Genomic DNA, 21938 nt, shown 5'->3' with positions numbered 1-21938 from the left:
TGTGCAGACCTCACTACCCTCTGGAGAGCCTTACGGTTGTGGGCGGAGCAGTTGCTGTACCAGGCGGTGATACAGCCCGACAGGATGCTCTCGATTGTGCATCTGTAGAAGTTTGTGAGTGCTTTTGGTGATAAGCCGAATTTCTTCAGCCTCCTGAGGTTGAAGAGGCGCTGCTGCGCCTTCTTCACAACGCTGTCTGTGTGGGTGGACCAATTCAGTTTGTCCGTGATGTGTACACCAAGGAACTTAAAACTTTCCACCTTCTCCACTACTGTCCCGTCGATGTGGATAGGGGGGTGCTCCCTCTGCTGTTTCCTGAAGTGAGTGTGTCGGTGTGTGTGTGTGCCTCTTCCTCTCTCCTCTACCCTTAGTCTGATCACCTCCATTAGCGGCAGGACATTATTTTCTCTCCTCTACCCTTAGTCTGATCACCTCCATTAGCGGCAGGACATTATTTTCTCTCCTCTACCCTTAGTTTGATCACCTCCATTAGCACCGGGACATTATTTTCTCTCCTCTACCCTTAGTCTGATCACCTCCATTAGCGCCGGGACATTATTTTCTCTCCTCTGTCTCCAGGTGATAAAGATATCGTTCTATCGTTCCCGGAGAGAGATTGAGGATCGTACATTTTTCATGACCCCTTTGAGCACATTATTGAATTATTGATGTGGCCCTTTTCAGGAGCTAAAGAACGTTGGAAAAACACAGTAAGGGTTTCGTTTAGCGGTGTGTTGCTCTGAACGTAGCCCTCCCGGTCGGGTGTCCCCCAGGGATAAGAGTTAAGACACCCTCCTTTTGGAAACTGGTCAACTAGATAGGAGTCAACAGGTGGAAAAAAGTGTGTGTGCGCATGTGTGTGTGCGTACATGCGTGCATGTGCACTCGCCATATCAATAGTTAATTTGACGCTGCCTGGCAAACCTGGGGCTGATTTCAAAGGGAGGTGACGCAAGGCTGGCTCCATCTCATCCACGTTCACGATCCAAGTATGTGAGAGAGTGAGTGTATGTGTGTGTGCATGTGTGTCGTGTGTGTGAGTGAGAGCGAGCCTTTGCCTCAGTACATCAAGCCCTCAGCTAGATATAAGACCGTCGGGGACACTGTCTGAGAGAATTTAATAACCTAGACAGAAATACAGTACCTGTCCATGAAATAGCAAGAAATTGAAACAGCTAAGAACCTATAGCGCTATAGTATTTGTCTGAACAAACACTATCCATTGTGCTGAAGCCAAATAGCTTCGGGCTAGCCTGAGAGGGAGAGAGAGAGACACACACACACACACTTGGGGCTGTGGATGCAGCCATGGTTACCCGAGATTCGCGTGGAGCCTCCCCGTGTGTGGAGGGGCGGAGCCTGGAAGGCATAGACCACATCGCTCTCGGCAATGCTGGTCAGATCGTCGTCGTCAGAGAACGAACGCTGGAAGCCGGTGGCATAGAGCTCTGACAGGACCACCTGGATGGGGGGCGGGGGTGATGGAGGGAGAGAGAGAGCGAGGAGGAGATGGTTTAAATTGCTGTACATTGCTTAATACAGACACTTAGCACGGAAACAGACTTTATGTATAAACAGCCATGGACATGGCTAAGTGGCTTAGCATGGTGGTCAAACACACATATACACAGGCTAAAAATTGTAGACAGACAAGCTATAGAGGACAAACAGGGAATGTATGTGGAAAAGCAAACAGAGCAGACATGCTATATTTTGTGTTATAAGTCTGTTCAAGATCCTTCTAAAGTAAACACATATTAAAGGCCCAGTGCAGTCGAAAATGTGATTATCCACACTATGGGGTTGGAATAAAACGGATCTTTTTTTAAATTATGATAGTGTAAGAGCTGTAAGAGCTGTTAGAAAAGATTGCCTGAAATGTCTGCCTCTTTTGGTGGGATGGAGTTTTGGACTGCCTGGTGACATCAACCCACTCAGACTTCTCTCTGACAGTCCTAGCAAAACTCTTGTGCCGTGATTTGACTATAACATTAATCTGAAGATTGTTATGTATCTAATTAACTAACTATGTTTAATTGTTCCCTGATTAAATTAATAATGTAACAATTAACATATTAGGATTTGGGGCACCATGTCACGTTCCTGACCTTATTTCCTTTGTTTTAGTCTTTGTTTAGTTGGTCAGGACGTGAGCTGGGTGGGCATTCTATGTTTAGTGTTTCTATGTTGGGTTTGTTGTTTGGCCTAATATGGTCTCAATCAGAGGCAGGTGTTTGTCATTGTCTCTGATTGGGAACCATATTAAGGTAGCCTGTTTCACTGTTTGTTTGTGGGTGATTGTTCCTGTTCGTGTGTTCCAGTGTTCCAGAAACTACTCTCACTTACAATAACCATATACTTTGCACACGAACCTCCGCCCGCTTTGAGCAAGAAATCATGAATTATTTACGTGTATTTACGTGAAATGCCTGGGTTCACCGGGGATCGGGGCAGCCTTGGAAAGGGGTGGGCCTTTTTGCGGCACACTTGTAAGGCTCTGATTGTCCGAAATGTTTCCAACAATTCTTCTACTGTTGTCCTTTGTCGTAGTTGTCCGGTATCCGGTGACTTGTCGTGTAGTCCTGAACAGGACTACAGAGTTGATTTTCCTTCCATTTACTCTTGAAGATGCTTCTTTTGAAGATGGTTCATGTTTCCCCAGGGGGGTGATGAGAGTGGCGTAATACGATGGTTTGAGCAGAGTAACAGGATGGTCATACATAAATTTGCTTTTGAAGATACTTTACTTAGGACAGCTAATCTGCCGTATCAGTGATTGTCCGGGAGGTGATTTTATCATCTCCACCTCATGTTGAGATTCAAAGTTCAAACCATTTTAAACGTGCAGCTGCAGCTTCATGCTTTTCTGGTCCAATGTGTTAACTTCTTAACCTGTTGGGGACCAGGGGGTGCTATTTTCACTTTTGGGAAAATCGTATGATTTTAAACGGCCTCGTACTCAATTCTTGCTCGTACATATAGCATATTATTATTACTATTGGATAGAAAACAGTCTCTAGTTTCTAAAATGTTTGAATTATTTCTCTAAGTGAAACAGAAACCCTTTTAACAGACCATTTCCTAACCGGAAGTGAGATTTCCAAAAGCGAACTCTCTCTTCAAGAGCTTGTCTATAAAAGGGCATGTCACTTATGACTGTAGAAACCGTCATACGCCTTCGCCTGGTGTCATGCGGAAGTGAGAGAAGAAATCAGTTGATTATCTCGATCAGGGACTGAACACAACCTCTTGGACTGAGACGTGCGCACTTTCTCTTTTTTTCCTGGCGCGAAGTAGGAACTGTACTCGGCTCATGGAAGAACCATTTTAAAGGTGAATATGATCTCTGGCTTCGATTTTCTTTGATACAGTCACAATATCATCCTAAAGTATGTTTTTTCAATATAGTTTAATTATATTATTGAAATTTATTCTGGACTTTAGACGTGATGCGTCGCAAGAATTGGTTCAAGAACGAGAGGCTAGCAACGCACGGCCAGTGTGCTTGCTAATTCTGAGGAGAAATCGTTCGTTATGGATCCAAATAAAGTCGGTTCTGAACAAAGGACCCCTTGGAGAACATTCTGATGGAAGATCCACAAAGATAAGACCAATTTGGGATGCTTTTCATATATATCTGTCGAACTGTGCTATGCTACCGTTTGACTAGAATCAATCTGCTGTGTGCTAGCTATTGTAGTAAGCTATATAACGATATATTGTGTTTTCGCTGTACACTTCAAAAATCGGAATATTGGCTCTGTTCACAAGATCTTATTCTTTCATTAGCTATCCACCATATATTTTCTGAAATGTTTTATGATGTGTAATTAGTAGTTGACGTTGGTGTCTGTATTTTCTCTGGCTACTGCCGTGCGATTTCTGACTGTAGCTGTGATGGTGGCTATGATGGTAGCAGTAATGTAAAACTGATTTATAGCTAAAATATCACATTTTTCGAACAAAACATAGATTTATTGTGTAACATGTTATAGGACTGTCATCTGAGGGAGTTTTTTCTAGTTATTTAGGTTGGTTCTAGGTTGGTTCTAGGTTAGTTAGGTTAGCTACTTGCATGCTACCGTTGCTGTGAAAAATGTCTGTCTGTCTTTTGTATTTGGTGGTGAACTAACATAAATATATGTGGGTTTTCGCTGTAAAACACTTCAACAATCGGAAATATTGTCTGTATTCACAAGATATTTGTCTTTCATTAGCTATCCACCATATATTTGTCTGAAATGTTTATGATGTGTAATTAGGTAGTTGGTGTCTGTATTTACTCTGGCTACTCCCGTGCGATTTCTGACTGTAGCTATGATGGTAGCAGTAATGTAAAACTGATTTATAGCTAAAAATGCAATTTTTTTGAACAAAACATAGATTTATTGTGTACATGTTATAGGCTGTCATCTGAGGTAGTTTTTTCTAGGTTATTTAGGTTGGTTCTAGGTTGTTAGGTTGGCTTGTGCATGCTACCTGCAGCCTACTTGTGCTGTGAAAAATGTCTGTCTGTCTTTTTTATTTGGTGGTGACCTAACATAAATATATGGTGTTTTCTCTGTAAAACATTTAAAAAATCGGACATGTTGGATGGATTGACAAGATGTTTATCTTTCAAATGCTGTATTGGACTTGTTAATGTGTGAAAGTTAATATTTCAAATCTTTTTTTTTAATTTGCCGCTCTGCCTTTTACTGGAATGTGGGAGGAGATGGGCGCTACGGCACCCCTGGCCTAAACAGGTTTTAACCCATCATTTATACCTTTTCTCGAAAGGGCGGTTCCGGCAGGATGACACGCTCTCTGACCTCACTTAGGGGCGGTGTACTCACTGTGCAAAGTTATGGAAAACAATGATCTCCTATAGCTTCTCAAAATAGATCTCAACAATCTTAACAATAACACTTTCATAATTTTCATATTACATGCCACACCCATAGAATGGAAACTTCATCTATGTGTACTTTCCAAGTTACAGTATTCCTTTATAGCATTTTTAATGACATCACAAAATAACAAACAAAATGACATTAGTGTTCTATAGATCCCTCCGACCATTCCCAACGTTCTATGTTCGAAATATTGTTCCAGTATTCGCTTTTGAACGGGTCAGAGTTTCAGCGGGAAAAGGTCTGTTGAGACAAAGCACATCCTTTGATGAATTTGTAGAGGGAGAGCCTGGATCTTCAAATCAAAATCAAATCAAAAATCGAATCAAATGAAATTGTATTAGTCACATGCGCCGAATACAACAGGTTCACCTTACAGTGAAATGCTTACTTACGAGCCCCCAACCAACAGTGCAGTTTCAAAAAATACGGATAAGAATAAGAGATAAAAGTAACAAGTAATTAAAGAGCATCAGTAAAAATATAATATATAAAGGGGGTGCCGGTACAGAGTCAATGTGCGGGGGCACCGCTTAGTTGAGGTAGTATGTACATGTAGGTAGAGTTAATTAAAGTGATATGCATAGATGACAAAAGAGAATGGCAGTGGTGTGGAGGGGGGGGGGGGCAATGCAAATAGTCTGGCTAGCCATGTGAACAAGATTGTCAGGTGTCTTATGGCTTGGGGGTAAAAGCTGTTTAGAAGCCTCTTGGACCTAGACTTGCTGCTCTGGTACGGTAGCAGAGAGAACAGTCTATGACTAGGGTGGCTGGTGTCTTTGACAATTTTTAGGGCTTTCCTCTGACACCGCCTGGTATAGAAGTCCTGGATGGCAGGAAGCTTGGCCCCAGTGATGTACTGGGCCGTACACACTACCCTCTGTAGTGCCTTGCGGTCGGACGCCGAGCAGTTAACATACCAGGCAGTGAGGCAACCAGTCAGGATGCTCTTGATGGTGCAGCTGTAGAACATTTTGAGGATCTGAGGACCCATGCCAAATCTTTTCAGTCTCCTGAGGGGGAATAGGTTTTGTCGTGCCCGCTTCACGACTGTCATGGTGTGCTTGGACCATGTTAGTATGTTGGTGATGTGGACACTAAGGAACTCACAACCTGCAGCTCTCAACCTGCTCTACTACAGCCCCGTCGATGAGAATTGGGGCATGCTCTGTGCTTTTTTTCCTGTTGTCCACAATCATCTCCTTTGTCTTGATCACGTTGAGGGAGAGGTTGTTGTTCTGGCACCACACGGCCAGGTCTCTGACCTCCTCCCTATAGAATGTCTTGTCGTTGTCAGCGATCAGGACTACCACTGTTGTGTCATCAGCAAATGTAATGATGGTGTTGGAGTTGTGCCTGGCCATGCAGTCATGAGTGAACAGGGAGTACAGGACGGGGCTGAGCACGCACCCCTGAGGGGCCCCTGTGTTGAGGATCAGCGTGGCGGATGAATTGTTACCTACCCTTACCACCTGGGGACGGCCCATCAGGAAGTCCAGGATCCAGTTGCAGGTCCTTAGCTTATTGATGAGCTTTGAGGGCAGTATGGTGTTGAACGCTGAGCTGTAGTCAATTAATAGCATTCTCACATAGGTGTTCCTTTTGTCCAGGTGGGAAAGGGCAGTGTGGAGTGCAATAGAGACTGCATCATCTGTGGATCTGTTGGTGCGGTATGCAAATTGGAGTGGGTCTAGGGTTTCTGGGATGATGGTGTTGATATGAGCAATGACCAGCCTTTCAAAGCACTTCATGGCTACAGACATGAGTGCTACGGGTTGGTAGTCATTTAGGCAGGTTACCTTAGTGTTCTTGGGCACAGACACTATCGTGGTCTGCTTAAAACATGTTGGTATTACAGACTCGGACAGGGAAAGGTTGAAAATGTCAGTGAAGACACATGCTAGCTGGTCAGCGCATGCTCGCAGTACACGTCCTGGTAATCCGTCTGGCCTTGCGGCCTTGTGAATGTTGACCTGTCTAAAGGTCTTACTCACATCGGCTGCAGAGAGCGTGATCACACAGTCTTCCGGTACAGCTGGTGCTCTCATGCATGTTTCAGTGTTATTTGCCTCGAAGTGAGCATAGAAGTAGTTTAGCTCGTCTGGTTGGCTCGTGTCACTGGGCAGCTCTCAGCTGTGCTTCCCTTTGTAGTCTATAATGGTTTACAAGCCCTGCCACATCCAACGAGCGTCGGAGCCGGTGTAGTACGATTCGATCTCAGTCCAGTATTGACACTTGCCTGTTTGATAGTTCGTCGGAGGGAATAGTGGGATTTCTTATAAGCTTCCGGGTTAGATTCCCGCTCCTTGAAAGCGGCAGCTGTAGCCTTTAGCTCAGTGCGGATGCTGCATATAATCCATGGCTTCTGGTTGGGGTATATACGTACGGTCAATGTGGGGACGATGTCATCGATGCACTTATTGATGAAGTCAATGACAGATGTGGTGTACTCCTCAATGCCTTCGGAAGAATCACGGAACATATTCCAGTCTGTGCTAGAAAAACAGTCCTGTAGCTTAGCATCTGCTTCATCTGACCACTTTTTTATTGATCTAGTCACTGGTGCTTCCTGCTTAAAATTTTAGCTTGAAAGCAGGAATCAGGAGGATGGAATTATGGTCAGATTTGCCAAATGGAGGGTGAGGGAGCGCTTTGTATGTGTCTCTGTGTGTGGAGTATAGGTGGTCCAGAGTTATTTTCCCTCTGGTTGCACATTTAACATGCTGATAGTAATTTGGTAAAACTGATTTAGGTTTCCCTGCATTAAAGTCTCCGGCTACTAGGAGCGCCGCCTCTGGGTGAGCGTTTTCTTGTTTGCTTATGGCGGAATACAGCTCATTCAATGCTATCTTAGTGCCAGCCTCTGACTGTGGTGGTATGTAAACAGCTACAAAGAATACAGATGAAAACGGTAGTGTGGTCTACAGCTTATCATGAGAAACTCTACCTCAGCCGAGCAATAGTTTGAGACTTCCTTAGATATCGTGCACCAGCTGTTGTTTACAAAAATACATAGACCGGCGCCCCATGTCTTACCAGACGCCGTTGTTCTATCCTGCCGGTACATCGTATAACCAGCCAGCTGTATGTTGATGTTGTCGTCGTTCAGACACGACTCCGTGAAGCATAAGATATTTCAGCTATTAATGTCCCGTTGGTAGTTTAATCTTAATCGTAACTCGTAAATTTTATTATCCAAAGACTGCACATTTGCTAGCAGAATTGAGGGTAGTGGGGATTTATTTGATCACCTTCGACTTCTCAGCAGGCAGCCCGCTCTCCGGCCTCTCTTTCTCCGCCTCCTCTTCACGCAGATCACAGGGACCGAGGCCTGTTCTCGAGGGAGCCGTATATCCTCCGCCTCGTGCTCGTCAGAGTCGTGAAAGAAGAAATAGGATTCTGCTAGTCCGTGGTGAGTAATCGCAGTCCTGATGTCTAGAAGTTATTTTCGGTCATAATAGACGGTAGCGGCAACATTATGTACAAAATGAGTAAAAAAACAAGTTACAAACAACGCAGATAAAAAAAAACTAAAAAAACAATCACGTAAAACGCCTGCCTTCTGCTCCGGCGCCATTTTATCTTCTCCCTTGATTTACGACTGGACGTGAGTTGTTAATCCCCATTAGTACTTTCCTTCCCCCTCTACGGGTGAAAGGGGGTCTGATTGAAGTTATTAATTGCAAACCTGATTCTCGTGGTCAGTCATGACACTTGCTTGAGAAATTGCTCTTTGCTAAGAAGCTATTTTTGTTTATTTTCTGACCATTTTAATTGAAAACAATCACAGTAAGACGCTTAATTGTTACCCAAAAAGGATTTGATATTGAGATAAAAAATGGCTGCATTGGACCTTTAAGGATTCCTTACTCTCTCCTCACATCTGTTTTCTGAGAAGGCTTTTATCAAATCACAAACAAACAGACAGACAGACAGACAGTGATGTCCCATCCTGCTCCTTCTCACATACCATGYCGAGATATTAGGCCCAGCTGTGGGGCTGACAYCAGAGTGTCTCTGTCTGAAATATTCCTATCTCTCTCTGTCTATTTGTTCCCTCTCTTCATCTCTGTTATTCTATCTGTCTGGTCTGCTCCAGTCTCTGTCATTCTATCTGACTGGTCTGCTCCAGRCTCTGTCATTTTATCTGTCTGGTCTGCTCCAGTCTCTGTCATTCTATCTGTCTGGTCTGCTCCAGTCTATGTCATTCTATCTGTCTGGTCTGCTCCAGTCTCTGTCATTCTATCTGTCTGGTCTGCTCCAGTCTCTGTCATTCTATCTGTCTGGTCTGCTCCAGTCTCTGTCATTCTATGTCTGGTGTGCTCCAGTCTCTGTCATTCTATCTGTCTGGTCTGCCCAGGTTCTGTCATTCTATCTGTCTGGTGCTGCTCTAGTCTCTGTCCGTCTAGCCGCCTCTCCCTTTCTCTGTCCGTCTAGCCCCTCTCCCTTCTCTGTCCGTCTAGCCCCTCTCCCTTTCTCTGTCCGTCTAGCCCCTCTCCCTTTCTCTGTCTGTCTAGCCCCTCTCCTCTTCTCTGTCCGTCTAGCCCCTCTCCCTTTCTCTGTCCGTCTAGCCCCTCTCTCTTTCTCTGTCCGTCTAGCCCCTCTCTCTTTCTCTGTCCGTCTAGCCCCTCTCTCTTTCTCTGTCGGTCTGCCCCCCTCTCTTTGTCTGTCTGTCTAGCCCCTCTCTCTTTCTCTGTCCGTCTAGCCCCTCCCCTTTCTCTGTCCGTCTAGCCCCCCTCTCTTTCTCTGTCCGTCTAGCCCCTCTCTCTTCTCTGTCCGTCTAGCCCGTCAGTCTCTTTCTCTGTCCGTCTAGCCCCTCTCTCTTTCTCTGTCGGTCTAGCCCCCCTCTCTTTCTCTGCCTGGTTTTCCTTTTCTGTGTCGTCAGAGCAGCAGGGCTTTCCATGATGATCCTGTTACAACGGGTAAAAAGCCTCTGTCTGGGAGGTATGGTAATTAACGGACAGAGATTCTCACCACGAGAATGTTACAGTGAGTGAGTGGAATAATGAATTTACACCRCATKGACATAGGATAGAGCAGGATAGGGCCTTTTAGATTCAGTAGGCTAACAAGTCTGGCCCACTGACCATGTGTGTGTGTGTGTGCGCAGCCCTTACCTGGTCTGGRGTGGTCTTGCCCTCCTCAGCAACCATGGCACGTAGGCAGGAGATGGAGCCGATGAGAGGCACAGCCAGACCAACACGTAGATACCTCTGACCCTTAGTACTGAACACCAGGGTCACACTCATACACCTGGAGAGGGAGAGAGAAAGAGAATCTTGTTCCAGACAGTTCTTCACAAGCACACACACAAAGACAGCTTCTAGACATTACACTTGCTGTGCTGGTCTCTTATCCCCTCCACAGTGTCTGCCTGGGCATGACTGACTGCAAGGCGATGCTAACGTGTTAGCATTAGCACCACAGGGAGCCTGTCTGTGTCTGCTGAGGCATGCCTATCTACAATCAACAGGAGCTAGCTAGTGCAGAAGATGTGAGCATGACAGGTGGAGCAATGGAAGGGTGGAGGGATGAGCACTTAATGCTATTTGAGGCCACAGGTTTGAGGTATGACTCAGGTGAGGGAAGAACGGGTGGAGGGAGAGAGAGATGGAGGGATGGATAGAGGAAAGTCTGGCAGAGAGACAGGAGCTCTGATGACGCCCCAGCTTCCTGCCTTCCCATCATGCATTATTCAGGAAGTGTTGTCGTCGTCGCTAACAGAGTGCTCAAAGAGCAGAGACACGGGGAGGATGTGAGCGCTGGTTTGTTGATGTTGTTAGACATGCTGAGATGAGACTGGATGAGAGACYGAGATGCGGTGTACAAAGTAAGAGCRGGTGATMTTAGTTAACCCCCTGCTGATGTAAGAAGACACGACCATTATTGAGATCTCACTAAGATTTCAGTTGCAGACAGCGGYGCGATAAGGGGAATATGCCATCAGTAAGTGAGGACAATGAGATGAGAYAATACATCCCTCCCAAAGGGGGGCACAACGGAGTCCCAAAATCATTAACTGCGTGAGTCCCACTTGAACTGATGAGGATTCATGAAGTCAGTCTCTTGGTATTAAGGTCATATGCTGGATATTTAAGAGCTATACAAGAGTTATACCTTAATACAAATGCGGTAAGTTGCATCYTATAAGAGTGTCTACTACCAAACTAGCATGTTAATAGAATCAGTATCAGACTGGCCCTGTGGATAGACTGTCTGTGAGCTAGAGACAATGCGATATATACGCTATTCCAGCAAGCTGTTGTGCATTTGTCAGAAACGCCCACCCTGCGTTTCACAACACTAGCACTTGATCATATTTCCACTGTGTCTTATTGTCACAAAAAGGAGAACTGGTAACATGAAAAGTGTACATGACACACCACACACACCACACACACACACACACACACCACACACACACACACACACACAACACACAACACACACACACACACACACACACACACACACACACACACACACACACACACAAACACACATTGCAGTGGCTTTATGACTGGTGTGGCTTACCTGGTTTGCCGTAGGGAATGGCAGTGAGATGCAGAGGAAGGGGTCAAAGGTGTTGCTCTGTTTAAGGCAAGTGGACATGTCAGGGAGGACCTACAGATACAACAGAGAGAGGGAGAGAGGGTTTGGGTTAAGGGATATTTCACCCCAATTACTAAATGACATATTGGTTTCCTTACCCTGTAGCAGTGTATGGACAGGGTAAGACAGCAATCCACGCTTTAGTTTTGTTTACCTGGACACTGTCCAAATGCTAACTTTAAACATTTGTGGCACAAATCCAATGCAAGTCAATGCTAACTATATTAGCATTTTTGCGCTTCATGTCCAAATCATCTATGTCACACAATAAATGTTTTGATACTTTAGGATGAGTAAGCCAGATCCAATCGAGGGGCAACATCCATTTTCCAACCAGCTCCTCTCACGTGAGTGGGATGGTGTGGTACACAGACCACATGATCTTGGGCACCGTGTGTGTGTGTGTGTGTGTGTGTGTGTGTGTGTGTGTGTGTGTGTGTGTGTGGTGGTGTGTGTGTGTGTGTGTGTGTGTGTGTGTGTTGTGTGTGTGTGTGTGTGTGTTGTGTGTGTGTGGTGTGTCTAGGTTGAGTGGAGAGGTAAAGATTTTCAACCTCACCTGGCAGGGCTTCTATATGTGTAACGTTATGCATGGCGTGTTACGGAGTAGCTGGACAGAACAGAGAAAGTGCATTTAGCTCCGAGAGAGACACCACTACACCTGGAGCCTCACATCCTCTGTTAGAAAACACACCGGAAGAGACTGAAATATTCACAAGAAAGGAGAGAAATAATGTGGTTTTATTTGAATATTTCAGCGGGTGTTCAAAAACCGTGGTGGGAAGAGAGGAATGTGGGGACGMAAAAAGATACGAAAGAAAGAGTCATACAGCAGGAATTAGGTAGATGTAGGGAGGTTAACCGTTAAATCGCTTAGCCACCTTAAATACACTTGTCCGGTAATGCTTAGGTTCATTTTCATAATTTTGTAGGATTAAATTGGCGCGTGTGTATTTTCGTTAGTCGTCATGCATCTTATTTATCACACGTGCACAGCATGCATAGCCTAGTTTGAGGAGAGGAATAGCCTACTTACTGGAGTGAWAACTGCTTTCGGAAGCCCAGTCATTGTTCAACAAATAACCATTCTAAATGCAATCGCGTGTTAAAAACATTGGTGGCCACGATTAAAAAGGAGCTACTTTAATTTCTAAGTATGAACTCGTAAAGCGCGCCTCCAAATTCGCTATTCGGATGCATACGCTATAGCCTGCCTACCGTTGACTATCAGCGCGTCACCCACCACTTTGCAATGTGAGCTTAAGGCAGTATAATTATTTGAAACTTGAACGTTTACGTCACTTCAAATAATGAGGCGTGTGCTACCTTGCTTCAAAGTAGRKTAGCCAAAATACCTCCAAAGAAACGCGGAGGCAATTATTTTATAAAGACTTCCTCATGCCATTAACCAGCATTTCTCTCCTGTTCTATTGGTTTTCAAATCAACTTTCTTTCATTGTCCAGCAGCCAAAGGCCCAATCCTAGTCATATTAGCAACCCATCATAGTAGTTGCTATTAGATTCCCCCTCTTTCTAAGTTTCTAATTGAGATGTCATCTCTGTCAAATGGAACTGCTCCATTAGGTGCACAGTTTAGAACTGGGTTTTCCACCAATTGCATTTGGGTAAATGTTTGAAAAGGAAGTTTTACTAGCTGCTTTATTACAGGAGTTGCATGTTAAATAGTAGGCTACAGCCTTTTGACTGTAAGACGATAGGCTTGCTTTGTTGCATGCTTCTATTAGGCTCTTAATGAAAACTGTCTGGTCCATGTATGCATGCATAGTATCAGAGAAGAAGAGGTGAAACGAGAGGTTTCACTCTCGCCAAAATAAGTCCAATGCGTTTCTATTGGGGATGCACTGACATTACATTTTTGGCCGACACCGATATCCGATATTTTCCTTGCCAAAAGAAAAACAATACCGATAACCGATATTTAACCTTTTTTGGGCTTTTGTCATGCAGGTCTAGGTTTTCAGTTAATAGTTTGAAACACATCCACCACAACAACACAACACACCACACACACACACACACACACACACTAGCACACACAGCACACACACACACACACACACACACCACAGCACACACAACACCACACCACACACACAACACACACAGCCAAAAGTTGATTTTGTTGGCATTGTTACGTATTACCAGTAAAACATAAATCCGAAACAATTTATTTCAGTTAGTCCACCTACTGCTGTGGCTGTTTTGTTTGTTCATTTTGTTCAGTCTCAAACCAGGATCCATTCAATAATGTCCACAGTGACGTTTCAGCTCTCTGTCTGTCAGTGGCCTCTCTTCCAGTGCGCAAACCTGTCACGGTGTCCGTTAGTCCAATCTTGTTTCAGCTGTGTCTAACATTTTCACATAACCCTGTGTTTCTTGTCTGCATCGAAAGTAGGCGGTCCTTACCTAGCATAAGTTTTAAACCCCACGGGTCTGTGTGCAGTTTTGGTTGACAGCCGGCGTCTCAATGCCATGGACAGAGGGTATCACGTCTGCTGCGAACACACGTTGATGAGCTATTTCTCCAGTCAGTTGAAAAATAGCAGCCTACTTTGGTAGTGTGTACCGTGCTCGAACCGCAGCTGCGGCGAAATAGCCACATCATCCGCGACAGAGAACGGTTGATTGTCAAGGGCAAAAGATTCCATTATCTAGGCTTGAATGGATTTTCTGCTTTGAGTTCGTCTGCTGAAATTTTCTTACTCTTTCAAACGACGGCTCGACTTGTTGACTGCTCGACCACACAGCGACAACATTGTGGCTAGGTTATGAAATGCTGGTGTTACACGGTTAGTAGAACTATTTTTCGTGCCGTCTTACGTCATCTACGCTACGTATATAAGTTATGCACGTGCAAGCTTAGACATCCGTTTGCACATTCGGGGTTAAACTAGACATCGGGCCGATGCGGCATTTTAGCTAAATATGCCGATCCGATATGCTTACCTGATGATATTGTGCATCCCTAGTTTCTATGGGCTTATTTGGGCCGAACTTTGTGCCTGCCTTCCCGTCTTGGAGACTGCGTGACTCCCATTGCCGAATCTTGTCTGGGACTCCCATTGTGCTCTGGCTGACTCCCATTGGCTCTGCGACTCCCATTGCCTGGGTACTCCCATTGTCTGGGACTCCCATTGGCTCTGGTGACTCCCCATTGCGTCTGGCGAACTCCGATTGCGTGACTTTGCTCGGTGACGCTGGCTCCATTGCTCTGGGCGACTTCACCCATTGCTCTGGTGACTCCCATTGCTCTGGGATCGACTCCCATTGCTGGCTGCTGACTGTGTCGATCACGTATTTGTTTTTTTAACAGTTTGTTTTGAGATCAGTTAGTCGGCACAAAAATTGACGCGAAATGTCTATCCCTAAGTATGATGTGGTTATTAAGAAGAGAGAGGTGCGGACGGAAACTGAAGAGAGCACCCAAGTCACTGAGAAGCAAGGACATCCAGATTAAGGGGACATGACACCTTGACATCATCCAATGCAAAGATTCACTACCCCGTCTCATCCTCCCGTGTCATGCAGGGCATCCACTACCCAGTGTCAACCAACACAATAATTGATCCAACATGAATACCTCCCTGGCCAGTGGCCCGCCAGAGTACATCCCAGGGGGATTTAGTGAGTGGTGTGGGACAGAGAGCCACAGAGGTGATCAACCCTACAGGGGGATCAGCAGGGGATGAGCCTGGGGGTTAAGCACAGAAACATGGAGGACAGCAAGAAGGACTGTGTAGCAGCATCCCCAGGGGGAGGGGGAGGGGAGAAGGAAAGGCGATTGTAAGAGAGAAAGATGGAGGCAGAGAAGAGAAGGAAGGATGGCAGTGGTGGTAGAGAAGGAAGGATGGTGGTGGTGGTAGAGACGAAAGGGAAGGATGGTGGTGGTAGAGAGAAGGAAGGATGGTGGTGGTGGTAAGAGAAGGAAGGATGCAGTGGTGAGCAGACGGAACAGGATGGTATGGTGGTGGTTAGAGAGAAGGAAGGATGGTGGTGGTGGTAGAGAGAAGGAAGGTGGTGTGGTGGTAGAGAGAAGGATGGTGGTGGTGGTAAGAGAAGAAAGGAAAGGATGGTGGTGGTAGAGAGAAGGAAGGATGGTGGTGGTGGTAGAGAGGAAGGAGGATGGTGGTGGTGGTAGAGTAGAAGGAAGGATGGTGGTGGTGGTAGAGAGCAAGCGATGGATGGTGGTGGTAGAGAAGAGGAGGTGGGTAAGAGAAGGAGATGGTGGTGGTGGTAGAGAGAAGAGGATGGTTAGAGAAGAGGAATGGGTGGGTAGCGGGTGTGAGAGAGAAGGAAGGATGGCAAGTGGTAGGTAGAGACGTGGTTGGAGAGTAGAGATTTGTGCAGACTGCTTGTGTGGAGACATATTAGCTCCCCACCGTGCCAGTTGATTACATCTGAGCGCTTGCTCCTGCTTCTCTGCTCTCCTGCTCCAACTTTTCCGTCCTGGTTGCTCTCAGCTGAATGAGTCCAGGTTATCAGGTGTTCTCTGAGTCACGTACGAGGACAGTGATGCGTTCAAGTTCATACAGTCGGTACAGGTTCTGTTAATCGAGAGTCGTTACAACACAGGGCCCTGTATCCACACAAAGAGTCTCAGAGTAGGAGCGCTGATCTAGAATCAGCTCCCTACCTCGTCCTTCTAATCTTATTCCATTCTGATCTAAAAGGCGAAAACCGGATTCCTAGATCAGCACCTTACTCTCCTGCTAGCTGAGAGGTTTTGTAGAGTATGGCCCAATTTCATAGAAATAGCATTACTATTTTCAAAAGTATTACTTAGTTATTCCTAATTTTCTATAATCTAGTCATTCTACTTTCTATGGACTCTAGTCATTCTATTTCTTTGGATCTTATCACAAATTCCTGAGAAGTTAAAAGGGGTTAAAATGATTCCTGTATTTACCTCTGTCATGGAAGGGACAGTCAGCAGCATTATTGGTGCTTACACGTTCCAACATCACTTTAAGAACGCTCTTCCGTGGGTCTGACCACGCACACAACAACACCACAACACACACACACACACCACACGCCACAAAAAGCATCACACACACACACACACACACACACACCACACACCACACACACACACACACACAACACACACACACACACACACGACACACACAGCCAACACACACCTCTGGCACACTAAAACTCTGTGTGTGGAGGCTGACAGCATTTCCATTCTGGTGTGTGTGGTGTGTTCTGTTGAAGAGAGAGTCTGTCAGTGTGTGTGTTGTGTGTGGTGTGTCTGTGAGGAGAGGAGTCTGTCCAGTGTGTGTGTGTGTTGTCTGTGAGGAGAGAGTCTGTCAGTGTGTGTGTGTGTGGTGTGTGTGGTTGTGACGAGGTCTCCCAGTGTGTCGTGTGGTGTGAAGAGAGAGCGTCATGGTGTGTGGTGTGGAGAAGTTGTCCAGTGTGTTGTGTGTCGTTGTGCTAAGAAGAGTCCTGTCGTGTTTGTGTGTCTGTGAGGAGAGAGTGCCCCTGTCAAGTGTGGTGGTGTGGTGTTCTGTGAAGAGAGAGTCTGTCAGTGTGTGTTGGTGTCTGTGAAAGAGAGAGTCTGTCAGTGTGTGTGTGGTGTGATCTGTGAGGAGAGAGTCTGTCAGTGTGTGTGTGTGTTCTGTGAAGAGAAAGTAATGTCAGCTGTGTGTGGTGTCTGTGAGGAGAAGTCTGTCAGTGTGTGTGTGTGTGTGTCGTGAGGAGAGTCTGTCAGTGTGTGTGTGTTGTGTTGTCTGTGAGGAGAGAGTCTGTCAGTAATTGTGTGTGTGTGTCTGTGAGGAGAGAGATCTGGTCAGTATGTGTGTGTGTGTTGTGTTCTGTGAGGAAGAGTCTGTCAGTATGTCGTGTGGTGTGTGTGTGTGTGCTGTTGAGGAGAGAGTCTGTCAGTATGTGTTGTGTCTTGTGGTAGAGGTCGATCCGATTAAATGCGAATGGCCGATTAATTAGGGGCCGAGTTCACAGTTTTCATAACAATTCGGAAATCGGTCTATTTTTGGATGCCCAGATTTTGGCCGTATTTTTTTCAATTTTTTAACAAGCTTTATTTAACTAGGCAAGTCCAGTTAAGAACACATTCTTATTGTTCAATGATGGCCTCGGAGACGGTGGTTTAACTGCTTGTTCAGGGGCAGAACGACCAGATTTTTACCTTGTCAGCTCAGGGACTATCAATCTTGCAACCTTAACGGTTTTAACAGTCCAAACCTCTACGGAACGGGTTCCGTTATTTCACTGAAAGAATCAAACGTTTTGTGTTCGAGATGTAGTTTGCGATTCGACCATATTTTTATGACCAAAGGCTCGTATTTCTGTGTGTTATTATGTTATAATTAGTCTATGATTTGAAGAGCAGTCTGACTGAAGCGATGGTAAGGCACCAGCATGCTCGTAAGCAATTCATTTCAAACAGCATTTGGTGCGTTTGCAGCAGCTCTGCTGTTTATGAATTCAAGCCTATCAACTCCCGAGATATAGGCTGGTGTCCACCGGATGTGAAATGGCCAGCTAGTTAGCGGGGTGCGCGCTAATAGCGTTTCAAACGTCACTCGCTCTGAGACTTGGAGTAGTTGTTCCACTTGCTCTGCATGGGTAACGCTGCTTTGAGGGTGGCTGTTGTTCAAGGTGTTACCTGGTTCGAGCCAGGTAGGAGCGGGAGAGGGACGGAAGCTATACTGTTACACTGGCAATACTAAAGTGCCTATAAGAACATCCAATAGTCAAAAGGTATTATGAAATACAAAGAAGAAAAAAAGAGGAAAGTAGTCCCTATAATTCCTATAATAACTACAAACCTAAAACCTTCTTACCTGGGGAATATTGAAGACTCATGTTAAAGAGAACCACCAGCTCTTTCGATATGTTCTGCATGTTCTGAACAAGGAACTTTAGACGGCTTTCTAGATGGGCAACATATTGCCACTTATCTACTGTTTTCTTCTTCCTACCTTTGTTTTTGGCATTATTTAAACCTAGAATTGAACGATGTTATTTGGATGTTATGTTGAAGCTAATTGATGTTTTGAATGATGTATTATAAGTTGAAGTTTAAAATATAGTGTTCATTCAGTATTGTTGTAATTTGTTCATTAGTTACACAACAAGCAAAAAAAAAAACGACCGGAGTTGAATCGTATCTGGCTTGATTGTTGTCTTCCAATAATCGGTATCCGGTTATCGGCGTTGAAAATCATAAATCGTCGACCTCTAGCTGTTGGAGGAGAGTCTGTCAAGATGTGGTGTTTCTGTGTGCTGTGTGTCGTAAGGAAGTTGCTGTATTGGCTAAGAGAAATAATTCTGTGTTTCAGGAGGTCCGTGTGTGCTGTGTCAAACCTATGCCTGCGCACCACCATCCACTCTGCATTTGGCTGACGCTCACAGCACCAATCCCCTGGCCTCTAGCCCACAGCAACGAGTTAGCAGTCCTACCGACCAACGGTCTACCAGAAACCATTATTCATCATTTATACAGATGAGTTTTTGAACAGCCTCTCTGCACTACCTAAATAAATAGTACGTGACCAGCATTACTAAACACGTAGCCTCATATCACCATTCTTGAACGCAGCATCTATATCGCTCAAGACCACTGAATTAAGACATAATAACCCAAACAGCATGACTGAACCTGCAGCCTCACCCTATTGGAATGCAGCTCTCATGTCATAGYCCTACATATATAGCACATGCTACGCATCAACATACATTAGACCGAATTCAAACGTCATGACGTAYACACAGTGCTTTTAGAGAAMGTTTGACCAGTAAATTGGTCCAAGAGCTTTCTTGAACGCAGCTCTCATAGCAAACAGCTCATACCGTGCATTACCCTGAACCCACATGAGACAGAATGAAGATACTGTGTCAAACACACAACACAGACCTTCTTGATGAATACATTTGAACCCACGGTGAATCTGGTCTTCCATCAATCCCCTTTTCCTTTCAGTTTCACCAGCTAAAAATCCCTCTCTGCTTGAATAATGTATTCCAATGGATTCACAGTRGATTTTATCCAAAAAATTGAGAGGACAAATGCGAGATATAACTTCCCCAGGGGTTGGAGTCAGCCGGGTCTCATAAATACTCAGTGCCCATGTGAAAAGCCCATTTGAGATTCAATATCGCGCCATTGGTGATTTGCATTTTCCACAAWTGTGGCTAAAAGCGAAGTGGRAGAGAAACACATTGGTAATGGCCGGGGTGGCGAATGATGCCTGAACAGAAATGCAAGGACCCCAATCCCAMACACTGATGGATACAGGCCGGCACAGAGGTCGTGATGCCATTTCAGCCCAGTGCCACTCCAGGACAAAGGCACAGGCTCGAGTATCCCCTCAGTCGTTCGACTAACCAATCAATCCACAGACAAAAGTCTACAGTATAGTGTCTTCTGCCCTGTAATTAGCATAACGTCTAAAGTGGAACACTTGGCAAGTCCTTCCAGACTTTTACTCTACATCCAGACTTTACTCTACAAGTCGGCCAGACAGGTTACCTCCTCTGCTCCCTCCTTTCCTCTCTTCCTTCATTCTTCTCTACCTCATTTCCTCTTTCCTCCTACCTATTCCTCTCTAAGCTTCATTTCTCTGGTTGAAAGACGGGGCGGGCTGCTGTATAGCCAGCAGCCAAATTCCCTGTCACAGTCCAGTCCTGTCTGGGTTGGCTGGTGTCTGCGATGGTTGGTGGTTGGATGAGTGCATCTGAGGCTGATCTGCCTCTATCTGCTTCTCCATTAGAGACATTTAAACAAAGGGCCACGCCATGGGAAATTAACAGAGGGCTACGCCTCAAAGGGGAAGGGGGGGGACAATTGTTTTCGGCTGCCTCTCTCTGAGGGGTGTGACGAGCTGGAAGATGAAGTCTGGGAGCTAATCAACGCGGTTAGGAGACAATGTAACGGCTTTCGTTGGTGGATGAGAGGAGGACCTAAATGCAGCGTGGTACGTATCCATAATAACTTTTAATGAGAAAAGTACAAAAACAAAAAGAACAAGAGAATCAAAATGAAAACCGGAACAGTCCCGAATGGTGAAAACACTAAAACGTAAAACAACTACCACAACCCATAGTGGGAAAACAGGCTACCTAAGTATGATTCTCAATCATGCCTCTGATTGAGAACCATACTAGGCCAAACACATAGAAATATAACGTATAGAACAAAACATAGAAAAACAACATAGAATGCCCACCCCAGCTCACGCCCTGACCAAACACAGAAATAGACAACCTAGACATAAAACATAGAAACATACAAAGCAAACTATGGTCAGAACGTGACAGACAAGCTGATTGGTCTGTTGAATGCTTCCTGTGCTGGGACATTGTCTTCAACTTCAAGAGATTGAGTGTGACATTTGTGATATTGGAGGCAGCGCTGAGCCAAAATGGATGTTCATTTGCTTAAAAACTTTGAGTTGAACCCCCCCGCTCCCAAAAATATTTGCTGTGACCTTCATCTCACAGCGTTGATGAAGTTTAAGGTTGACCATCCTCATCATCCTGCGCTAGTATTTCCTCTGTTGATGATGAGTACTCTCTCAGAGAGTGGCCTTTACAGTTCCAGTGTGTTCATGTCAGAGAGTTCCTGAGTACGGTTACTGCCTCTATCCACTCAGAGAAGGGTGTCTGCATCCGTGCCTGTGTGTGCATATCCTGCTTGCATACTGAGAGGGGCGACACGCTCTGGTCCCCATCTGCAGTGTGGAGATATGAGGCTAGACGAGGCTCTAATCGTCCCTCTGTCTCTCTGGTCTCGATCCAGGACCGTTGACAGCCTCCTCCTCCACGTCACCGGAGCATTGGGGACCCGGACACCAGTTGTTGAACTCATTCTCTAAACAAACAACTGCGCTGGGCTATCATCTCTGGCAAGCTTCAACTGCAACCACTTACTCTGTAGGCTCCTACAGTACAAATCCAACCCCATAAAACAAAAGGTACATTGTGAGTGGGCACATCTGAGAACTCTCAGCCCCTCTCTTAGCTTAAGTATGCCATTTCTCTTTGTATTACCTCAGTTGTTACTGGGGTTTCAAAAAGGAGGAGGGAAATCTTATTGGCAGTCCTCACAATTACTCCACCGTCCTCAACCACTAGAGTCAATCACATCATGAAACAGCGTAAATAGTTTCCCAGAGAGTAATAAAGTGCTTCAGCTCTGACAGTACTGGGTCAATACAATTGTCTTGGTGTTTGCTTGGCAGAGAGGGGCCCTGAAGGGTAAGTAAACAGAAAGGTTTGGCTACAGAATCTACACACCACCATCTTGGGCAGCTGTGTTGAACTGAAGACACAGGGGAGAGTACGAATAGAAGACAGATCTATTTCCTCAGTCCTTTGGGTGCCTCCAAATGGCATGCTATTCCCTTTATTGTGCACAACGTTTAACCAGGGCCCATTGAAGTTGTGTAG

The 21938-nt window shown here is 45.3% G+C and overlaps 1 protein-coding gene across 1 annotated transcript in view; it reads right to left on the bottom strand.

Annotated features, from left to right (window-relative positions):
- Window positions 1–21938, bottom strand: part of usp43a (ubiquitin specific peptidase 43a) — an 83376-nt gene that overhangs the window by 50434 nt on the left and 11004 nt on the right. Inside the window, exons 4-6 of the mRNA XM_070447967.1 lie at window positions 11427–11516; window positions 10010–10145; window positions 1317–1461 (exon numbers count right to left, since the gene is read on the bottom strand). Of these exons, the coding sequence (XP_070304068.1) occupies window positions 1317–1461; window positions 10010–10145; window positions 11427–11516 (371 nt within the window). The remainder of the gene's footprint in view (window positions 1–1316; window positions 1462–10009; window positions 10146–11426; window positions 11517–21938) is intronic.

Source organism: Salvelinus sp. IW2-2015, linkage group LG1 (genome assembly GCF_002910315.2).
Source record: "Salvelinus sp. IW2-2015 linkage group LG1, ASM291031v2, whole genome shotgun sequence".
Taxonomy (NCBI): Eukaryota; Metazoa; Chordata; class Actinopteri; order Salmoniformes; family Salmonidae; genus Salvelinus; species Salvelinus sp. IW2-2015.
The sequence above is the reverse complement of the archived record's forward strand: the minus strand, read 5'-3'. Positions and strand labels throughout refer to the sequence as shown.